We start from the raw sequence: 16,711 nt of genomic DNA on the forward strand, positions 1-16,711 counted from the left end.
ATGACAGTGTCTGCCACAGTGTAACTCTGGCACATAGAGCGAAAGTCATCATAGATGATGTGTGAACACATGAGTGAAATTGTGTTCCTCTAAGACTTAGCTATGGGCACTGAGGTTTGGGTCTCAGAGAATAATACAGAATAAAGTATATCAAATGGCTTAGCCTGGCTGCTCACATGTAATAAATAGATGAACCTGTCCTCATTAAATGTCCTAATCATCAATGAAAGTTGAAAACATCTACTCATCTTTAACATTTTCATTTCATTGTGTTTTTCACTCTCTAGCTCTTCTTGCCCTGGAAACATATGAATTATTTATTTATTGTTTTCAGCAAGTTAGTTAAACAATTATTTAGGGGCCAACATTACCTTTAGGGCTTCACATGCACCGTTTAATTAAGTCATCACACTCCTATAAAATAAATATTATTGTCATTAACTACAGATATGAAAGGTTGAATCAGACTTGTATTGCCACTGTGTTCTTTGGTCTTAAAAGTTCACATTGATTGAACCAATAAGAATTCTGTGTCTTATGATCTAAATCACACTGACTTAATCAGTAAGAATGCAGTGCCTTGTGAAGCTAGGAAACCCAGATGTCTGCCTGCTATGCAGGTTACTTAAAGAACTCAACAGCACCAGCTACTTGCTTTATCACATACCCTCCATGTGTCCTTCACTCTTATCTTGTTTCTGCTGTCCTGGATGTCATGCTAATTCTTCTAAAATCAAGGAATGACACTCTTTCTGAAACATTCCCCCAGGACAGACGGAAGAAGCTTCTTTTTCAAAAAGCCCACTGCACAATTCTTTCTCCTACTCAGAGCTCAACTTGGACCATCAGTACATTCCTGCAGTACCTGGGGCCCTGGGGTGAGATCATTAGTCAGAGGAGTAGGGGGAGGTTTCTCCCATGCACAAGGAATCTTACATGCATGTTTGTGTGTGAGTGGAGGGGTAGTATGTGTTATAGGTTTAAATACTCAAACAAAAACTTGCAAAATTAAGAGAATGAGGTATGGAGATGCATGTCACTTATCCTAACACGTGAAATGTAACTTTAGAAAGTTGTTTGCTTCCCTAATCATAGGAGAAAAACTATTTGGTGGTGATTGCTTAGCTTCCCTTTGGCTAAGAGTCATAGGTGATATGTGGAGCTGAAGCAGCCATTCTGATCACAAGAGACAACAAACCAAGTTGGAAGGATGGTAGATGGGAAGAAGGAGTGGAGCTCCATGTTTGCTGATTGGGTGGAGCCTCAGATGCTTGCTTTCCCTAGCCTAGGAATGAAAAAAAGCATACCACTTGATGGGGCTACTCAGACACCAGAACCATATGGAATCCTTATGGATTTGTTGGAATTAATTCCATCAGATTGTGTATGTAGAAGATGGTGGAAGTGAGTGTTGTCCACTTGTTGCTGGTGAAGACACCAGCAGTAGTCACTCCTATGGCTCAGTTTTGTTGTTTGTACAGTGCCACAATTTAACACAGAGCTCAGATTATTTCATGGTTCTGTGGCTGTTTTATCCTTTTTTATTTTTTCCTGCCCAGCCCTGGAACTTGAACTCAGGGCCTTGGTACTGTCCCTGAGCTTTTTTTGCTCAAGGCTAGTATGCTATTACTTGAACCACAGCTCCACTTCCAGCTTTCTGGTGGTTAATTAGAGATAAGAGTGTCAGACTTTCCTACCCAGGCTGGCTTTGAATCGGGATTCTCAGATCTCAGCCTCCTGAGCTGCTAGAATGACAGGATTTAGCCACTGGTGCCCAGCTGTTTGTCTCTCTCTGATCACTGTCACAAAGTCACCCTCCAATGCCCACTTTCACATTCACAGGGAGAGCACACAGCCCAGCTTATTGCTTAGAGCAAATCCCAACCTGGAGCCATCAAAGCTGGGTGCACACTTGGGCTCTCTGATTAAGCCAATGAAAACCAGTTGTTTTTTTAAAAATTGTTGTTGTGTTTTTCTTTATATGGGCTTTTGTTGTTGTTGTTTTGGGTTTTTTGGTCACTTACTTGCAAAACCCACTCATAACCAGCACACTAACGAATACAAACCCTGACTATTCTTCTCTTTGCTACAATTTTTCTCATTTTAGCAATAGACTAATACATTCCTCTTCCAGGTCCCTGGCTGCAGCTGCCAACACAGCTTGTTCGCTAGCTTTAATATTTCATGGCCCTACACAGAGCTTCTGTTTTGTCCCCTACAGCATTGCAATCTGAAGCCTGGTTCTTTCATAGCTGTCACCTTATAAACTTCACAGACCCACCTGTAGTTGCAATGCTGTGTCTCCTTCACCCACCCCAGTGGGCTGGACTTACACTGTCAATATTCTAATCTTAGATCCACTTTTCTATATCTATTGGCTTAGAAACTTTCCCAATGTCTCCTGAGCTCAGTTTCATTATCTCTACAATCTTTATGTTAATAATACTTATTATGCTCTGTAGTTTTTTTTTTTTTTACTGGGGGTAGATAAGCAGGTTAAATGAAGGAACACATATGAATACTTCTGGCACTGGATGAATATCAATTTTGTACTATATTATACACTATATTATACACTTTCTTAAGCTTAGTGGATTCCTAATGTGCTTCTAAAAGCTGATACGCTCATAGTCTGCCCTGGGAAGATCTAGGTGTTCTTATGGTTTTAAGTTCTTTGTAATTTTTTTGGTGTCCAGAAAAATTAATTCACTTCCTTTTCAAGTAACAAGTTTATTTTCCCTACTGCTAGAAAGACTACTTTCAGTTCTGAAGGTGTAAGAGAGCAAATGACTTGACACCTCTAGTTGAATATTCCTCTCTACTACTCAATATTTTTTTTAAAAATTGTCTTAAAATTGTTTATTATTATTGACAGACCACAATTGACCTTGCTTTTCTTTGGTTCTTACTATTCTGTAGATCTGTTCTCTTCCTCTAACTGTAGACTGTTTTGACCTTCCTAGAGTTAAGTGGAAACCCAGGAACCCTGTGTTTACTCTTCGTGGCTGTGTGATTTGGTATAGGTCTCTCATGTTTTATAAACTTGCTTCCTAAGTTGTAAAATACATTAGCAGTGACCTAGATTTTCATCTGTATGAATCGAAATCAAAGGGAATAATGGTCATGAATGAGCATTGACTGATGCTAACCCAGAAGGAAGGGGCTATCTCAGATGAAGGTTCTACTTTCAAAGATTACAGCATGCTTTAAAATGTATCTCAAGTTATAGCCAGGCACTGATGGCTCACACCTGTAATCCTAGCTACTCAGTAGTCTGAGAACTGAGGTTTGCAGTTCAAAGCCAGCTCATGCAGGAAATCTGTGAGCCTCTTATCTCCAGTTAGCCACCAAAAAAACCAGAAGTAGAGCAGTGGTTCAAATGGTTGAGAACTAGTCTTGGGCACAAAGGCTCAGGGACAGTGCTCAGGCCCTGAGCTCAAGCCCTAGATTGCCACACAAAACAATGTCATTACTATTTATTGTTTTACTTGAGGTTCTATAATTCAAGATGAGTTAGGTTCTTTCTCTCTGCCCTTTGAAGAATTAAAAAGCAGAAAAGAATTTATTTGAACGTGAAATGACAGCCATGCAAGTAGGAAGAGTATTGGACTCCACAACTGGGGAGGGGATTTGCCTGCCATCCTATGAGGGAAAGCCCAAGTCTTCTTCTTCTGTTCCAACTATATAATTCCCCTTCTTCTTTGGATATGCACCCTTGGTTTTGTTAAGCAGTGATCACTGGTTGTAGACAGCCTTTCCAACTGGATGTAAGTTAGTATCTGGTTGGAGCCCTCCAGCCCCCAATCCTGGGCAAGAGTGGGAAGGTTTGCCTTCTGCTTTTGTATCCGGTGTAAGCTCATCTATCAGGACTTGGAACCTGCCACTTAGGGCAAGAACAAGAAAGGCAACTTATGTCTTTTCTTTGTTTACCTAACCATATAGGTCTTTGTCCCAGTTGCCTTCAATCCCTAGTTGTCTGACTGAAGTCAAATACCTGTCCCTCATCTCTGTAGTAAGAAGTGCAGAACTTTATTTAAAGAGACATGGGGATATTAGTCTGCTTTTCATGATTATAACAAAGTACCTATTCTGGGTAGTGATGCAGAAAAGAGTTTATACCTGTGGAGGCTGGCATTTGATTTGGCTGTAACATCATGGTAGAAGGCACCTCAGTAGCTGGAGGGCATAGGAGAAGGAGAGAATACAGGAGAAACAAGAAGTATGGTGAAACAGGAAGCCAGGGTGAAGGGAAACAGGAAGTCAAAGTAAGAGGAAACAGGAAGCCAAAGTGAGGAGGAACAGGATCCACCTCTTAAATAGCCACAACCTCTTAATGTCACCATACTGGGAACCAAGCCTCCCACACAGGAAGCCTTAGCAGCCTCATCAAACCACACCTAAAACCAAGCAGTGTGTTGTAGAATCAAAGGAAAACTCTGTAGGATTTCTAAATTTACTCTACACAACTATGAGGAAAATTCAACCTTGCTGCAGGCCAATTTGAAGTACACCCCAGAATGCTGAATGCATGAGGAGATTCCTGCTCTTTTTCAATGAAGAGATAAGATACTAGCATCTGAAATCTAAACTAAGATGATACCTCCCAACTTTGGTTGCAACCCCAGTTACTTGGCTTGTAAACTTGGACATGTAATGTACACTCTCTGAGCTACCCCTTCCTCATATGCAGTGACTTGTGTAGTCTTTGTTTATAGAGCATTTGTAAGGAATAAAAGATCCGTTAGCTATCAAATGCCTGCCTCATGATGCCACAGGATGGACAGTAAGTGTTGTAGATACAGCCATCCTCATTACTTATGGGAAGCATAGCAGGAGGTATAGAAATTCTCCTCAAACATCTCTTTTCGTATCCATGGCAGCTCAAGCTCAGTCCTCTTTTGCCATGTTGCTCCTTCCTGGTCAGTCTGGGCAGAGGTTTAATCTTTGTTGCTGTTGTTTTTAATGTACTTCTAATGTCCTATGTTATTTTTTTGTTTCTCTTGTATGTTCTTCCCCCATGATATAACCCCTGTTTTCACTGTATTTGATTCTGGTGCCCTGCATTTTGTATATACATTTTTGTAATTTGGGGAGGGGAAGGGAAATAACAAAAAGCGAAATAAGGATACAAGTTGACCCATTATAACAATGAGATGTACAAGACACTGAAAGGATGGATGAAAGGATCCATCACAGGATCCGTCACATCCATGCCAGGGGACCTCGCAGAGGCAGGCAGGCACAGGAGAAAGATGATTACAAGGTTTATTAGAGGAGCCATATTTCCCCCGGAGAGAGAGCACATGGCAGCCTCCACTATCTAGGTAGCAGCAGGGCCTGAGGGTAGGAAGTGAGGTAGATGGGAGCTCAGGTGGGTCTGGGTGGAGAGAGGGAGGGACCAGCTGTTTGGTGGGAACTCCAGGGCAGGAAGGAGCTCAGGTCTGGGTGAAACTGAGGACTGAGGTGGGCATAATGCTTACAGACACTATGTTGAAAATGAACTTTACAACTTTGTGGGGGGAAGGGAAGAGTTAGGGAGGTGGGGAGGGAAGGGATGGTAGGGGAAAATCAAAGGAGGGGGAGTAACAATAGGAAATGCACTCATTACCTTACTCACGTAACTGTAACCCCTCTATACAGTATCTTTACAATTAAAAAATGTATATTAAAAACAAAGAATTCCCAGAGGGGAATTGAATAGTCATTTGAGCAAATGAGCAATTGTAGAAAAAGCATGAAATTTAAGACCCTCTCTGCCATGTATATAGCTATGTGATTGTCAATAGATCAACTACAATTCTGTTGTTAGCAACCAGTTTTCCTATACTGATTTATCCAAGTCAGTGAGAAGACTTCTTTGTGAAGAGACTTTGGTGAATCACAGCCTCTGTCATATGCATCACATTTTGAGATTTAACTATAGTTGATAGCAGCTTTGAGAATGTAGAACTATAATGAAATTCTTTCTCATGCCTTGGTTTAATGTTTCTTTATAACTCTTCCATCTGGTCTCTTTGAAGCTTAGTTTCGTTGTTGATGATGATGTTGTTTTGTCCTGTTTTAGGAGTACTAAGATTTGATCTCAGGGCCTCTTGGGCTCTACAACTTGAGCAACTTCTCAGTCCTCTTGCTGAGTTTAATGTGTTTTTACCCAGATTTGACATCTCTCTTCCGTTCATTCTGCTGAAGAAATCTCACTTTGTTGAGTGATTGTCCTGATAAATTGCTTAGATTGTGGAGAGAGTTGGAGAAGAATGAGATCCTGGGATAGGGGTGCAAATGACCTGGCTTTTGTTTGGCTGAGTGAACACATGAGTTGAATTAGGGAACAACTGAGAAGAAATCCAGAGGCTGTAAGAAAGTCATCAGAGGAGAAGCCACCGGTGAGTGTGCTGCTATCTTCAGAGACACCTTGGGGAAGGAAACACAAACTGCTCTTGGCACTCACCATGGTCTATAATAGATATTGCACACATTACACACAGATGGACAGAAAGCAAGAAATAGCTCATAGAGTTTAAATTGATTGTCTAGTATTACATGACAAGTAGCCAACAGAACTGGAATTACAACCAAAGAATGAGAAATGCAATCTTTGGGGACACTAACCACTCAATAATAACTCAGTCCAGGAAGCTTTATACTCTACCTCCTTTTTCAAATTAAGATTTTGCTTATAATTCCTCTCATGTTCTCATTGAATTCTTCCATTATTTAGGTCTCATTTGTGAGCAAATAGCCTTGTTTTATGCCCTAGCTAATATACCATTGGGATATACTGCATATACATATATATACACACACACCCACATATATATGCATATACATATACATGTATGTATACCTATATTTTCATACATATATGAAAACACCTTATATATTCTCTCACATATATTCTCTCAATGTCTTAATGATGTCTAGAGTAAGGGAATTCTCAATGATAAAGGAATAAACTGAAGCCATACAACAATAAGAAAGCTAAGGATTCTGCAGGATCCGATGCTGGTTTGTTGGTTTGGGTATGCTGATGCTAATACCCTGGCTCTCCATTGTCATACACCCATATTGGATTGCATAGTGAGCAGCTCAGTTCCAGGGTAGGTTCAGTGAAAGGATGTAATTAGCCTATTAAGCTTCACTAATGACTTGTAAAGTCACTGAAGTGAGAATGGCAGGTAGATTAGTTCCACCTTGGAACTTTCCACAAGAGGCATTGAATTGCTACCATTCTGTTTCCAGTTCTCACAGTTGGAATCAGCTGTGAAGAATACAGCTTTTTCACAAGTTTGGGTTTTGTCAAGTCGACATGCAAGGAAAAATTTTCAGAGAATATGTGTTCCTAGACTTTTACTTTACCGCCCATAAAATTCATAGGCCTTCTCTGAAATCATAAGGTTACCTGTTAGAAATTAGTTGTCACTTTTACTTTAATAAACAATTATGTACTTATTAAAAGTCACTGATTCTCTTCTGGGGGAGGGGACTTCCCAACAGTGAATATATTATAACTGATGTAATATAACTGCTTGGGGGCTTGGTTTTGCTGCTGTTGTTAGTGCTGTTTTGTTTCACAGTGTTTAGTGATCTAGGAGTTGAGAAGTCAAAGGATTCAGTCATTCATGTGTATTTTGTTTACTTTCTTGCACTAAACTTGGGCTTGAACTTAGGGACTCAAGCTTTTCACTTGGCTTTTCCACTCAGGGCTGGTACTTTACCATTTGAGCCACACCTCCACTTTCTCATTCACTCATTTTTATGATGATCATTTACTGAAATACTTGTTCTGGGGGCTTTTGTGAACCCCAGTGGCTATATCATTGAACAATACTGCAAAGATATCTTTGCTCTTGCAACTTTTGCCTTCTAGTGGAGAAAAGTAATAAGTCAATATACAAAAGCATCAGGTGATGAAAAGCATTGTTCTAAAAGCATTGTTCTAAAGGTTGGAGAAGGGTAGGTGTGGGAAGGTGACTTTAGATTGTGTGGTTGGAAGAGAACACAGATGAGACATTATTTTAGCTGTGACTTTAATCCCAAATGGAAGCTGACATATGTAAGGGCCCAGGGATTAGGCTGCAGCATACATGGTGTGTGGCCGACTATGAGGTGAACTGGAATGCATCTGGCACAATTTCAGATTAGAGAGGATGGAAGCCTGGCTATAGTGGGATGAGAGGGCAGTTGTAATTTCTAATTTTTCATTGTCGGTAACTTGATCCAGAGGTTTCTTTGTGAAGGAAAATGGTAAGCTGTGTGGGTAGAGGTAGCTTTGGAGAATCAGTCATAACAAGAGAGGAGGAGATGGTGTAGGAGAAGGCAAGAATTCTTCCTGAGGAAAATCCATGAGAAGGACAGGATCCAGAGCCCAACAGAACAGATGCAGGGAATCTTTATCTAATAGAAGTAGAAGAAAGGTATTGGTAAGTTGGAAGTTTGGCAGACCTGGTAGCAGGTGAGTCCACAAATCATAGTTCTCTTATCTTTGTGAAGTTATGTCTTCAAATGAGAGAAAGTGTGAGCCAGGGATACAAGGAACAAAGCAAAATGTGAAGGGGTCATCAAAGAAGTATCTATCGAAGTTCAGATAGCAGTAAATATTTGAGTAGGGGGTGATTTATTAGGGAAGTAGAACTGAAGCGTATTCGTGGAAGATTTTTAGAAAGAATATTAACAATGGGCATGGAAGGGAATGGAGAATATTAGAATTTTTATATATGAAGAAAATTTACAAAGTCATTGGTGGCCATTTTGTGTTCCATAAACAAGTTTGGAAATTGTATTGGGTAGAAGATCCTGACAATCAGGGACTAGGCTCTCACAGTATTAAGAGTGGAGTAGAAGGAAAAGCACTAATGGCCTCAAGTTTTGTATGCAGCATCTGTATGGACCCTAAATAAACCAAGGATGATGACTGACAGATGAGAGGGAATGTACTTATAGCTACTTGCTAATGGTATGTAGGATGTATAGTCCTCCACATATTATTTAAACAAATGAATTTGCTAGTGAATGTAAAGTATTGCCCTTTTCCAAGATCTTTTCATTCCTAAGTTAGCTGTTTAGAGATTCATATGTGTAAAGACACAGAAATGGAGGGGCAAAGGGTGAACAAGTGAAGCAGTGGTACTCACTAGACACTGTGTTGAAATGCACTATACAACTTGTGGATGGCGCTGGGAGGGAAAAACTGGGAGAGAGCAAGGGAAGGGGTGACATTGTCCAGAGAGAAATGCACTCTTTACCTGACTTATTTAACTGTAGCCCCTCTTCGCATCACCTTTATAATAATAGTAAGAAGAAATTTTAAGAAAAGAGATCCATATGTTGAATTCAGGTCTGCAGTTTGGGGTTTGGACAATGCCTAGATGATATTTCTGAACACGACTGCAAATCAGGATGTTTAAGATTATTCTTACTGGTTCTAGACAGATTGCCTGAGCCTGTCTGCAGAGTCTGAGGCCTTTGGGCTGAGCTGGGCCAGAGCATCCTCTCTGTCCGTCCAGACCTAGTGAGGTGATTCCATAGCCTGTCTAGGCATGTTAACACTAAGTTAAACTGTGTTACAGACAGCAGCCTTAATCATTTTTGGAAAAAAAATAGCTCATTTCTAGTTAGATTGACTTGAAAAGACTAAAGTGATGCTAAGGGAAAGCAGTAGAGCTGAAAGTCAGAACTAGAAAACCTCTGCTTGTTCTAGTAGGAATTTTAATATAGCAGTCTATTTTCCTTCTTCTGACCCAGGAATACACAATTTTATCACACTGCAATTTTCCCTGTGGCGACTTAGAAGTTACCTCATCACAGGTTGGGGAAATTGTGTTGATAGAATCTAAGCTTATGTAACTTATTTTTGCCCTAAAATCCACTTTTTCTCTTCCAGTTTTATTAGATGCTCCTCGTATTTTTTCCCTAATTTCATAGCAAAGGTGATCATTTATCAGTTGGTACCTTCATGGCATAGATAGATCTGAACCCTTCTGATCATTCCATCTCTGAATTAGCAATATCTCCCTTACCTTGGTCTCATCTGGATAGTGACTTACCAATGCAGATAAATATTGGATGAAGAAAGGAACATGAGTCTGAAGTGAGAAAGCACATTAAAATAATTGTTACCTCTCTGATCACTATATTACTCAAGTTTTATAGTAGCTTCTGGGAAAGTTCGGGTTATGCGGACTCAAAAAATCAAGAAAACTGATGTTCAAAGACTTAATAATACATCATAATATATCAAATCCACAAGTCATTTTCCCCAGTAGGGGCTTAAGTTCTGGGCCTTGTGCTTTCACTGATGTTCTACAAATTAAGCCATACCTCCACTTCCAGCTTTTTGCTAGCTAATTGGAGATAAGAATTTCATGGAATTCTCTGCATAAGCTGTCTTTGAACCACTATTTTCAGATCTCAGCCTCCTGATCAGTTAGAATTAACAGACATGAGCCACTAATTCTGTGCTCAAGCATCCAAGGTGTCTTGATTCTAATCTTGTCATACCATCACCATCCAGAGCCTCTTTCTCTCCTGGTAAACACTATGGCTGCTAGCTAGCTATAGTTCTGATTGATGTGTTAGAAGTTTCTTGCCTGGCTTGCCACGTTGCACAGCAGTTTGATGATGGCTACAACATTCTGGCCAATCCTGCTGGTATGCACATTTTTAGTGTGTTACAATTTCCCTGGTGTTATTTAGTAACCACCACGTGCTGTGAGCCTATGTGGTAGAACAGGACATTAATCAAGAAACCTCCCCTTACATCATGGAGTTTATGGGCCTATGTGTTGTATGGAAAACTAAATCCATGTGATGAATGTTACTGTAGAAAAGGCAACGTGTAGTCAGAGCACAAAGTGAGGGCATTTGACCTGGCTTTGGAACAGCATGGGAAACTCTCTACAGGAAGTGAGACTAAGGATGAATCTACCCTATCTGAGGATAGTGGTGAGAAGGAGGGCCTAGTTCAGGCAAAGAAACAACAAGGGTGATGGTGGAGAGTAGGCTTCACTGGAGAGCATTTGGAGAAGTCTCCAAGTATCTGGGATACAGGGCCAGAGTATGAAAGGATGAGTAGGTTTACAAGATTACAAGAGTACCTAGCCACACACCCAGTAATTTGAAGTCCCCTTGGGCATCCTTTTAGCAAAGGGTACACAGAGAAAAAAAATGCCACAGATGCAGATGACTGCTCTAGGTATCTAAAATGAAGTTAAACACTCTAACAGACAAACACAGAATTTTTAGTTTGCCACCTGTCTATTAGATATGGCATGCACTTAGCTTGGTTTGTAAGTAAATGGTTGTTACTCAGCTTGCCAGGAAATGAGGATGCTCACAGGCTTTGTCTGTATAAGACTAAGGTCACTTCTTCTAACAGCATAAAAGCCACTTGACCAGGCTGAAATGTGTTCCCCAAACCTCTTACAGACTTATTCCCTAATGGCTTTTGTGAATGTAAGCTGAAGGGCTTTAATGGCACATTAAAGGAGGGTAGTGAACATGCTAGAATGGAGCATCAGAGCTACCAAGAGCCACAGTGCTGTTTTCTGATTGAGGAGTCCAACCTCATCCTCATCTCCTGAGGACTTTGACAACTCTGTCAGTCATTGCTCTGCGTATTTGCCATCAGACCATTCCCTTCATTGGAAGGTAATCAATTTGTTTTTCGTGAAAAAAATTCAAGTGGTATGTGTTTAAGTTGTACAATATACTGCTTGGATAGACATAGACACAAGGAGAGGAGTATTATTGTCAAATTCTCACATCCATCTCACATGGTTACCTTTTACTTTGTGGAAAGGGTGTCTGAAATACACCATCTCAGCACATTTCTCATATACAGCATAGCGTTTTTAACTATAACCTGAAGCTGTGTACCAGCACATGCAAGATTGGACCTTTTATCCAGGAATAACAATCAAGCAATTAGAAGCGTTAAACCCTCACCTTAAAAGGTATCTCATCTCTGTGAATTTAAAATGCAGCCACATTATAGATCATTTACCTCTGCTTAATAGAGTGAATTTATATTATCTATGTAACTGGGGTGACACATAAAAATATGATTAATATTACTAATGCTACTTCATAGCAATTTAAGTCCCCTATATACGCTCATTGGACCAAATATTTAATATACCATAGCTATTAGGAGTCTGAGCTTTTAAATAAGAATGAGCCAAGTTCAGAGCCCCATTATCCTTGTATCAGCCCCATAACCCTGAGTCAAGCCTCATGTTTCTGAAATATAAATTGGAAATGGTAGAGGACATTGTCTCACAGGGTTGCCCTGAGAATGGAATGCATGTGGGAGTGATGGAGGTCTGCTTCATTTCTGCCCTTGTTAGAGTGTCTTGAACACTTTGTATTTATCCTATAGCACCGTTTATTCATTTGTTGTATGGGGAATAACTTTCTCTTTTCTTTATGCTCCCCTAGGGATATGAAGCCTGACAATATTTTGCTTGATGAACATGGTAAGAAAATGATTGGTTTGTGATTAACTATACGGTGTGCGTGAGTATAGGACATATTGATTCTACTATGTCCAAGAGTAGTTTTTCTTGATTCAGTTGAGTTGTATATATAAACTTCATGTTAAGGCTAATCCAGGCAAAAGTGCAAGATCCATATGAAAACCACACTACAGCACTAAGGGCCAGAGTTATGGCTCAAGTGGTAGAGCATTTGCTAAAGAAGCATGTGGCCCTGATTTCAAACCTCAGTACTGTCTCAAACAAACACATCCACATCCTTTATTAAGAAAGCTGCCTGATTAGTTCTTTTTTTTTTCCTGATTAGTTCTAAGTCTGAAAAGCTCTTCATCCATGTAAATTTTGTAAACAGGGTTTACGAGTAGAACTGAAACACCATGTACTGTCCAATGGCTCATTATTTATTTACCCAGTTGAGTCTTAAATCTGATTTGGCAAACTCCACCTGTGCTCAGAAAGCGAAGAAACACTTTTGTGTATGACCTCTAATCTCAAAGCTCATGGTCATTATTTATTTATGGATTGTCTAAAAAGATTTTTTCCACTTTCTTCCAGTGCTTTATTTTTGCCTTACCTTTACTGCTTTTGACATTTGAGAACAGATTTCTGAATCTGAGAAATGTGAGCAATGGTGAGATTTAGCATGAAGGTGACTTTTATGAAAACACCAGCTCTCCTTGTTCTCAATAAGAGGCAGGATTGTTTTCTGTCCTGGTATAACAGACTCTATGAAGTTTATAACTGGGGAGAGATAACTTATAGGGGCTGTCTCTTTGCAACGTGGACACAAAGTGCTGTGTGACCAAGCTTTCTGTCAATACATGACTACTTAAACTGAGCCCAGGTGGGATTTAGTCATCCTTTGTTCCCATAGCAAGCTGCCTTCCTGCATGACACCTGTTGCCCCATCATTTGTAGAGGCCCTGAGCCAAGACATAGAGATTGTAGCAACTAAACCCTTTCTAAGATGAATCTTGATTCCAAGAACAATGCTGTTCATCTTAAGTCTCAGACATACTTTCATGAGGGCACACTTGTCCTTCGTTCACCTACTTCTTATTTTCTTGGCAATTCAGTGATTGTAGATTAGAAAGAAGAGCAAGAAACCAATTGGTCAGAGACTATTCACTAAGAGATTTGAAAGTCTGGTTAAAGCATTATCTATGTCTTAGTTTCTTGGGGGAACAAAAGAGGACTTAACATCTAGGGTCATTGTAAAGACTAACACACACTCACACACACACACACACACACACACACACACACACACACACACAATTAGAGTGGTTAATGTAGTGTTTGCCATAAAGGAGCCACTCAGGAGGGTCACATATGAGATCACTCTGAAGAAGTAGTAGGCACTTTCTGTTCTGTGCAGAGATGAAGCACATCATCTTGTTCCCTGTGGCTTTGTGTAAAATCTCATATGCACCCAATCTTTATCAGATAAACTCTGTAAAAATTGAATAGTTACTTACCAAATAATTACTAGGTGATAATTATTTGGTTTCCAGAAGTAACAAACCAAAGGTGCTGCTTAGATCTTGTGCTGACACAATGTCATTTAGCTCTTAATTTCAGGTAACTCACTGTCTGTGGTCTGTTCTGACTTCCTCCAGAAGTGCAGGGGTCCAAGACCACTGCTGGTGACATTTTACCCTGTGAGACTGGGGCTTTGTCCCTGCGGAAGTCTGAGCTGTCCTCCCTCTGTGCCTGAAGGACGGTTCCTTTCCCTGAGATGCCCTGTTATTTCCATTGACCCCTTCCACTCTTGAGTTTTTACTTCAACAATGAATTCAGAGGAGGCTTTTCTGTATTTTTTCCCATCCTGAACTCAACTTGAGAAGGACTGCTGTTAATAAAAGAAACAAAATTGCTTTGGAAGGACAGAACATAGTTGGTCTAGAAGCAAACAAACAGAAACAAAATTGAGTCATTCTCTAAACAGTGTGCTAGGCATCCCTGTAGAGGAAAATAATTCTTTTGGAATTCCTTTTCATTTACATTCTAAAAAGTTAGGATTTGGACATTGCTCAGGGACTGTCATGGACCACTATTTTTCTAGTGTGTGTGCCAGTCCTAAGGCTTGAACTCAGGGCCTGGGAACTATCCCTGGGTTTCTTTTGTTCAAGGTTTTTTTTCTCTACCACTTGGGCCAAAGCCCTACTTGCAGCTTAAAAAACAACAACAACAACAAAAAAAACCAGTTTATTGGAGGTAAGAGTCTCAAAGACTTTCTTACTTGGACTGGCTTCAAACCGTGATCATCAGAACTCAGTTTCCTAAGTAACTAGGATTATAAGCATAACGGGTGCCTGGTTTAACAAACCACTGTTTGAAGGTCTTTTTATTGCCAAGGTGATGTACAGAAGGATTACAGTTACATAAGTAAGGTACTAAGTACATTTCTTGTCAAACTTGTTACCTCTTCTCTCATTTTTCTTCCCATTTCCCTCCTCCCAATCCCGCCCCCTCCCCGAGTTGTACAGATCATTGTCAACATATTGTCTTATGAGAATCTCTGTTGCATTGGTTCCCCCTTGTATTTTGTCTCAACATTCTGTTGTTCCCCTTCCCTTCCCTAATGCAGATAGATGTATACAATACCAGGTACCAAAGTCAAATACAGTGGCAACAGGGGATATACCATTGGGGGGCGGTGGTAGAACATACAAAAGAAACAAGAAATCACATAGTACATTAAAAAAACAACAACAAAGAAAAGCCCCTTGTGTCCATGTCTTGGAGTTCATTTCACTTAGCATCATCTTATATGGTCATATGTACATAGCTATTGAGCTATTCTGCTCATCTGCTAAGATTATCCTAGATGTATACTATTTATTGGAAATAAGAGAAACCATGGGGTCTATGTTTCTTTGGGTCTAGCTTATTTCAATTATTATGATTTTTTTCAAGTCTTTCCATTTCCTTACAAGAAACAACTGCCCCATTTATAAGTTGGCCAAAGACTTAAAGAGAGACTTCTCTGAAGAGGAAATAAGAATGGTCAATAGATGCATGAAGAAGTGCTCAACATCTTTGGCCATAAAAGAAATGCAAATCAAAAAAACTTTGAGATTCCACCTTACCCTAGTTAGAATGGCTATAGCCAAGAAATCTAATAACAAATGTTGGAGGGGATGTGTACAGAAGGGAACGCTATTGCACTGGTGGAGGGAATGTAAACTTGTTCAACTACTCTGGAAAGCAGTATGGAGGTTCCTCAAAAGACTCCACAAAGAGTTCCTCTATGACCCAGAAATCCCACTCTGGGCAATTATTCACATGACCATAAACAAGGCCATACTAAAGCTACCAGCACAACTATGTTCACTGCAGCATTATTCACCATTGCTAAGATATGGAACCAACCCAGATGCTTCTCAGTAGATGAATGGATCAAGAAAATGGTGTGTGTGTGTGTGTGTGTGTGTGTGTGTGTGTGTGTATAAAATGGAATTCTATGCTTCCATCAGAAAGAACAAATCACTTTTAAGTGACTCGGTTCCTAAGCCCACCTGCTCCTAACTCATTCTGCAGTTGATCAAGTGAGAGTCAGAAAAACCACAAATCAACATCAGACTTTTCTTGTGATTTTCCATGTGGGGCTCACCTTTGAAGCCATTGTTTGTCTTTTTTCACCCACACTTTTCCAATTTCACCCCAAATGAGCTATCACATTGTACCTTTTACAATGGATTTTAGCAACTGAGAAGTAGCCTTTTTTTTTTTTAACATTACCTCTACACCCATCTTTCCAAATAAGCTCTCTATAACATCATGTAACTTAGATATTAATTCAGCACCACTCAGAGACTGACAGAATTTTGTTTTATCCTTATTGATTCATAATGTTCATATTCATCAGAAAAACATTGACATTTAAAATGAGCTGGTTGTGATGTAGAGAATCTCTCCACAATGAGAATGAATATTTCTTGAGCATTGGCATTTGACATAAAAAATGTTTTTAATTTAGACTCTACCTGATACTAGTCTCCCCAAAGGTCTCATCCATTCCTTGAAAGCCAAGATGGCATCAGGACTCAGGTGACTCATAACCTGCTGTCTTCATATGTTTTCACATGCTAGTGATACAAGCAGCCCATCCAACCCTATCAGTTCCATCGAGTCTAAAACCCCTGTGCTTTCATTAAATCATTCAGGAAATGAGTGCCACATCCAGAAGAAAAATCATGTCTGACATTTCAGAGACA

At 39.9% G+C, this 16,711-nt stretch overlaps 1 protein-coding gene across 2 annotated transcripts in view; it reads left to right on the forward strand.

The window, feature by feature from the left end:
- Stk32a (serine/threonine kinase 32A) overlaps positions 1 to 16,711 on the forward strand; it is a 123,377-nt gene that overhangs the window by 77,780 nt on the left and 28,886 nt on the right. For both annotated transcript variants that reach the window (XM_070036001.1, XM_070036002.1), the window contains one exon: positions 12,436 to 12,473. In XM_070036001.1, coding sequence (XP_069892102.1) covers positions 12,436 to 12,473 — 38 coding nt within the window. The remainder of the gene's footprint in view (positions 1 to 12,435; positions 12,474 to 16,711) is intronic.

Source organism: Dipodomys merriami, unplaced genomic scaffold (assembly GCF_024711535.1).
Source record: "Dipodomys merriami isolate MVZ:Mamm:240054 unplaced genomic scaffold, mDipMer1.0.p SCAF_27, whole genome shotgun sequence".
NCBI classification, from domain to species: Eukaryota; Metazoa; Chordata; class Mammalia; order Rodentia; family Heteromyidae; genus Dipodomys; species Dipodomys merriami.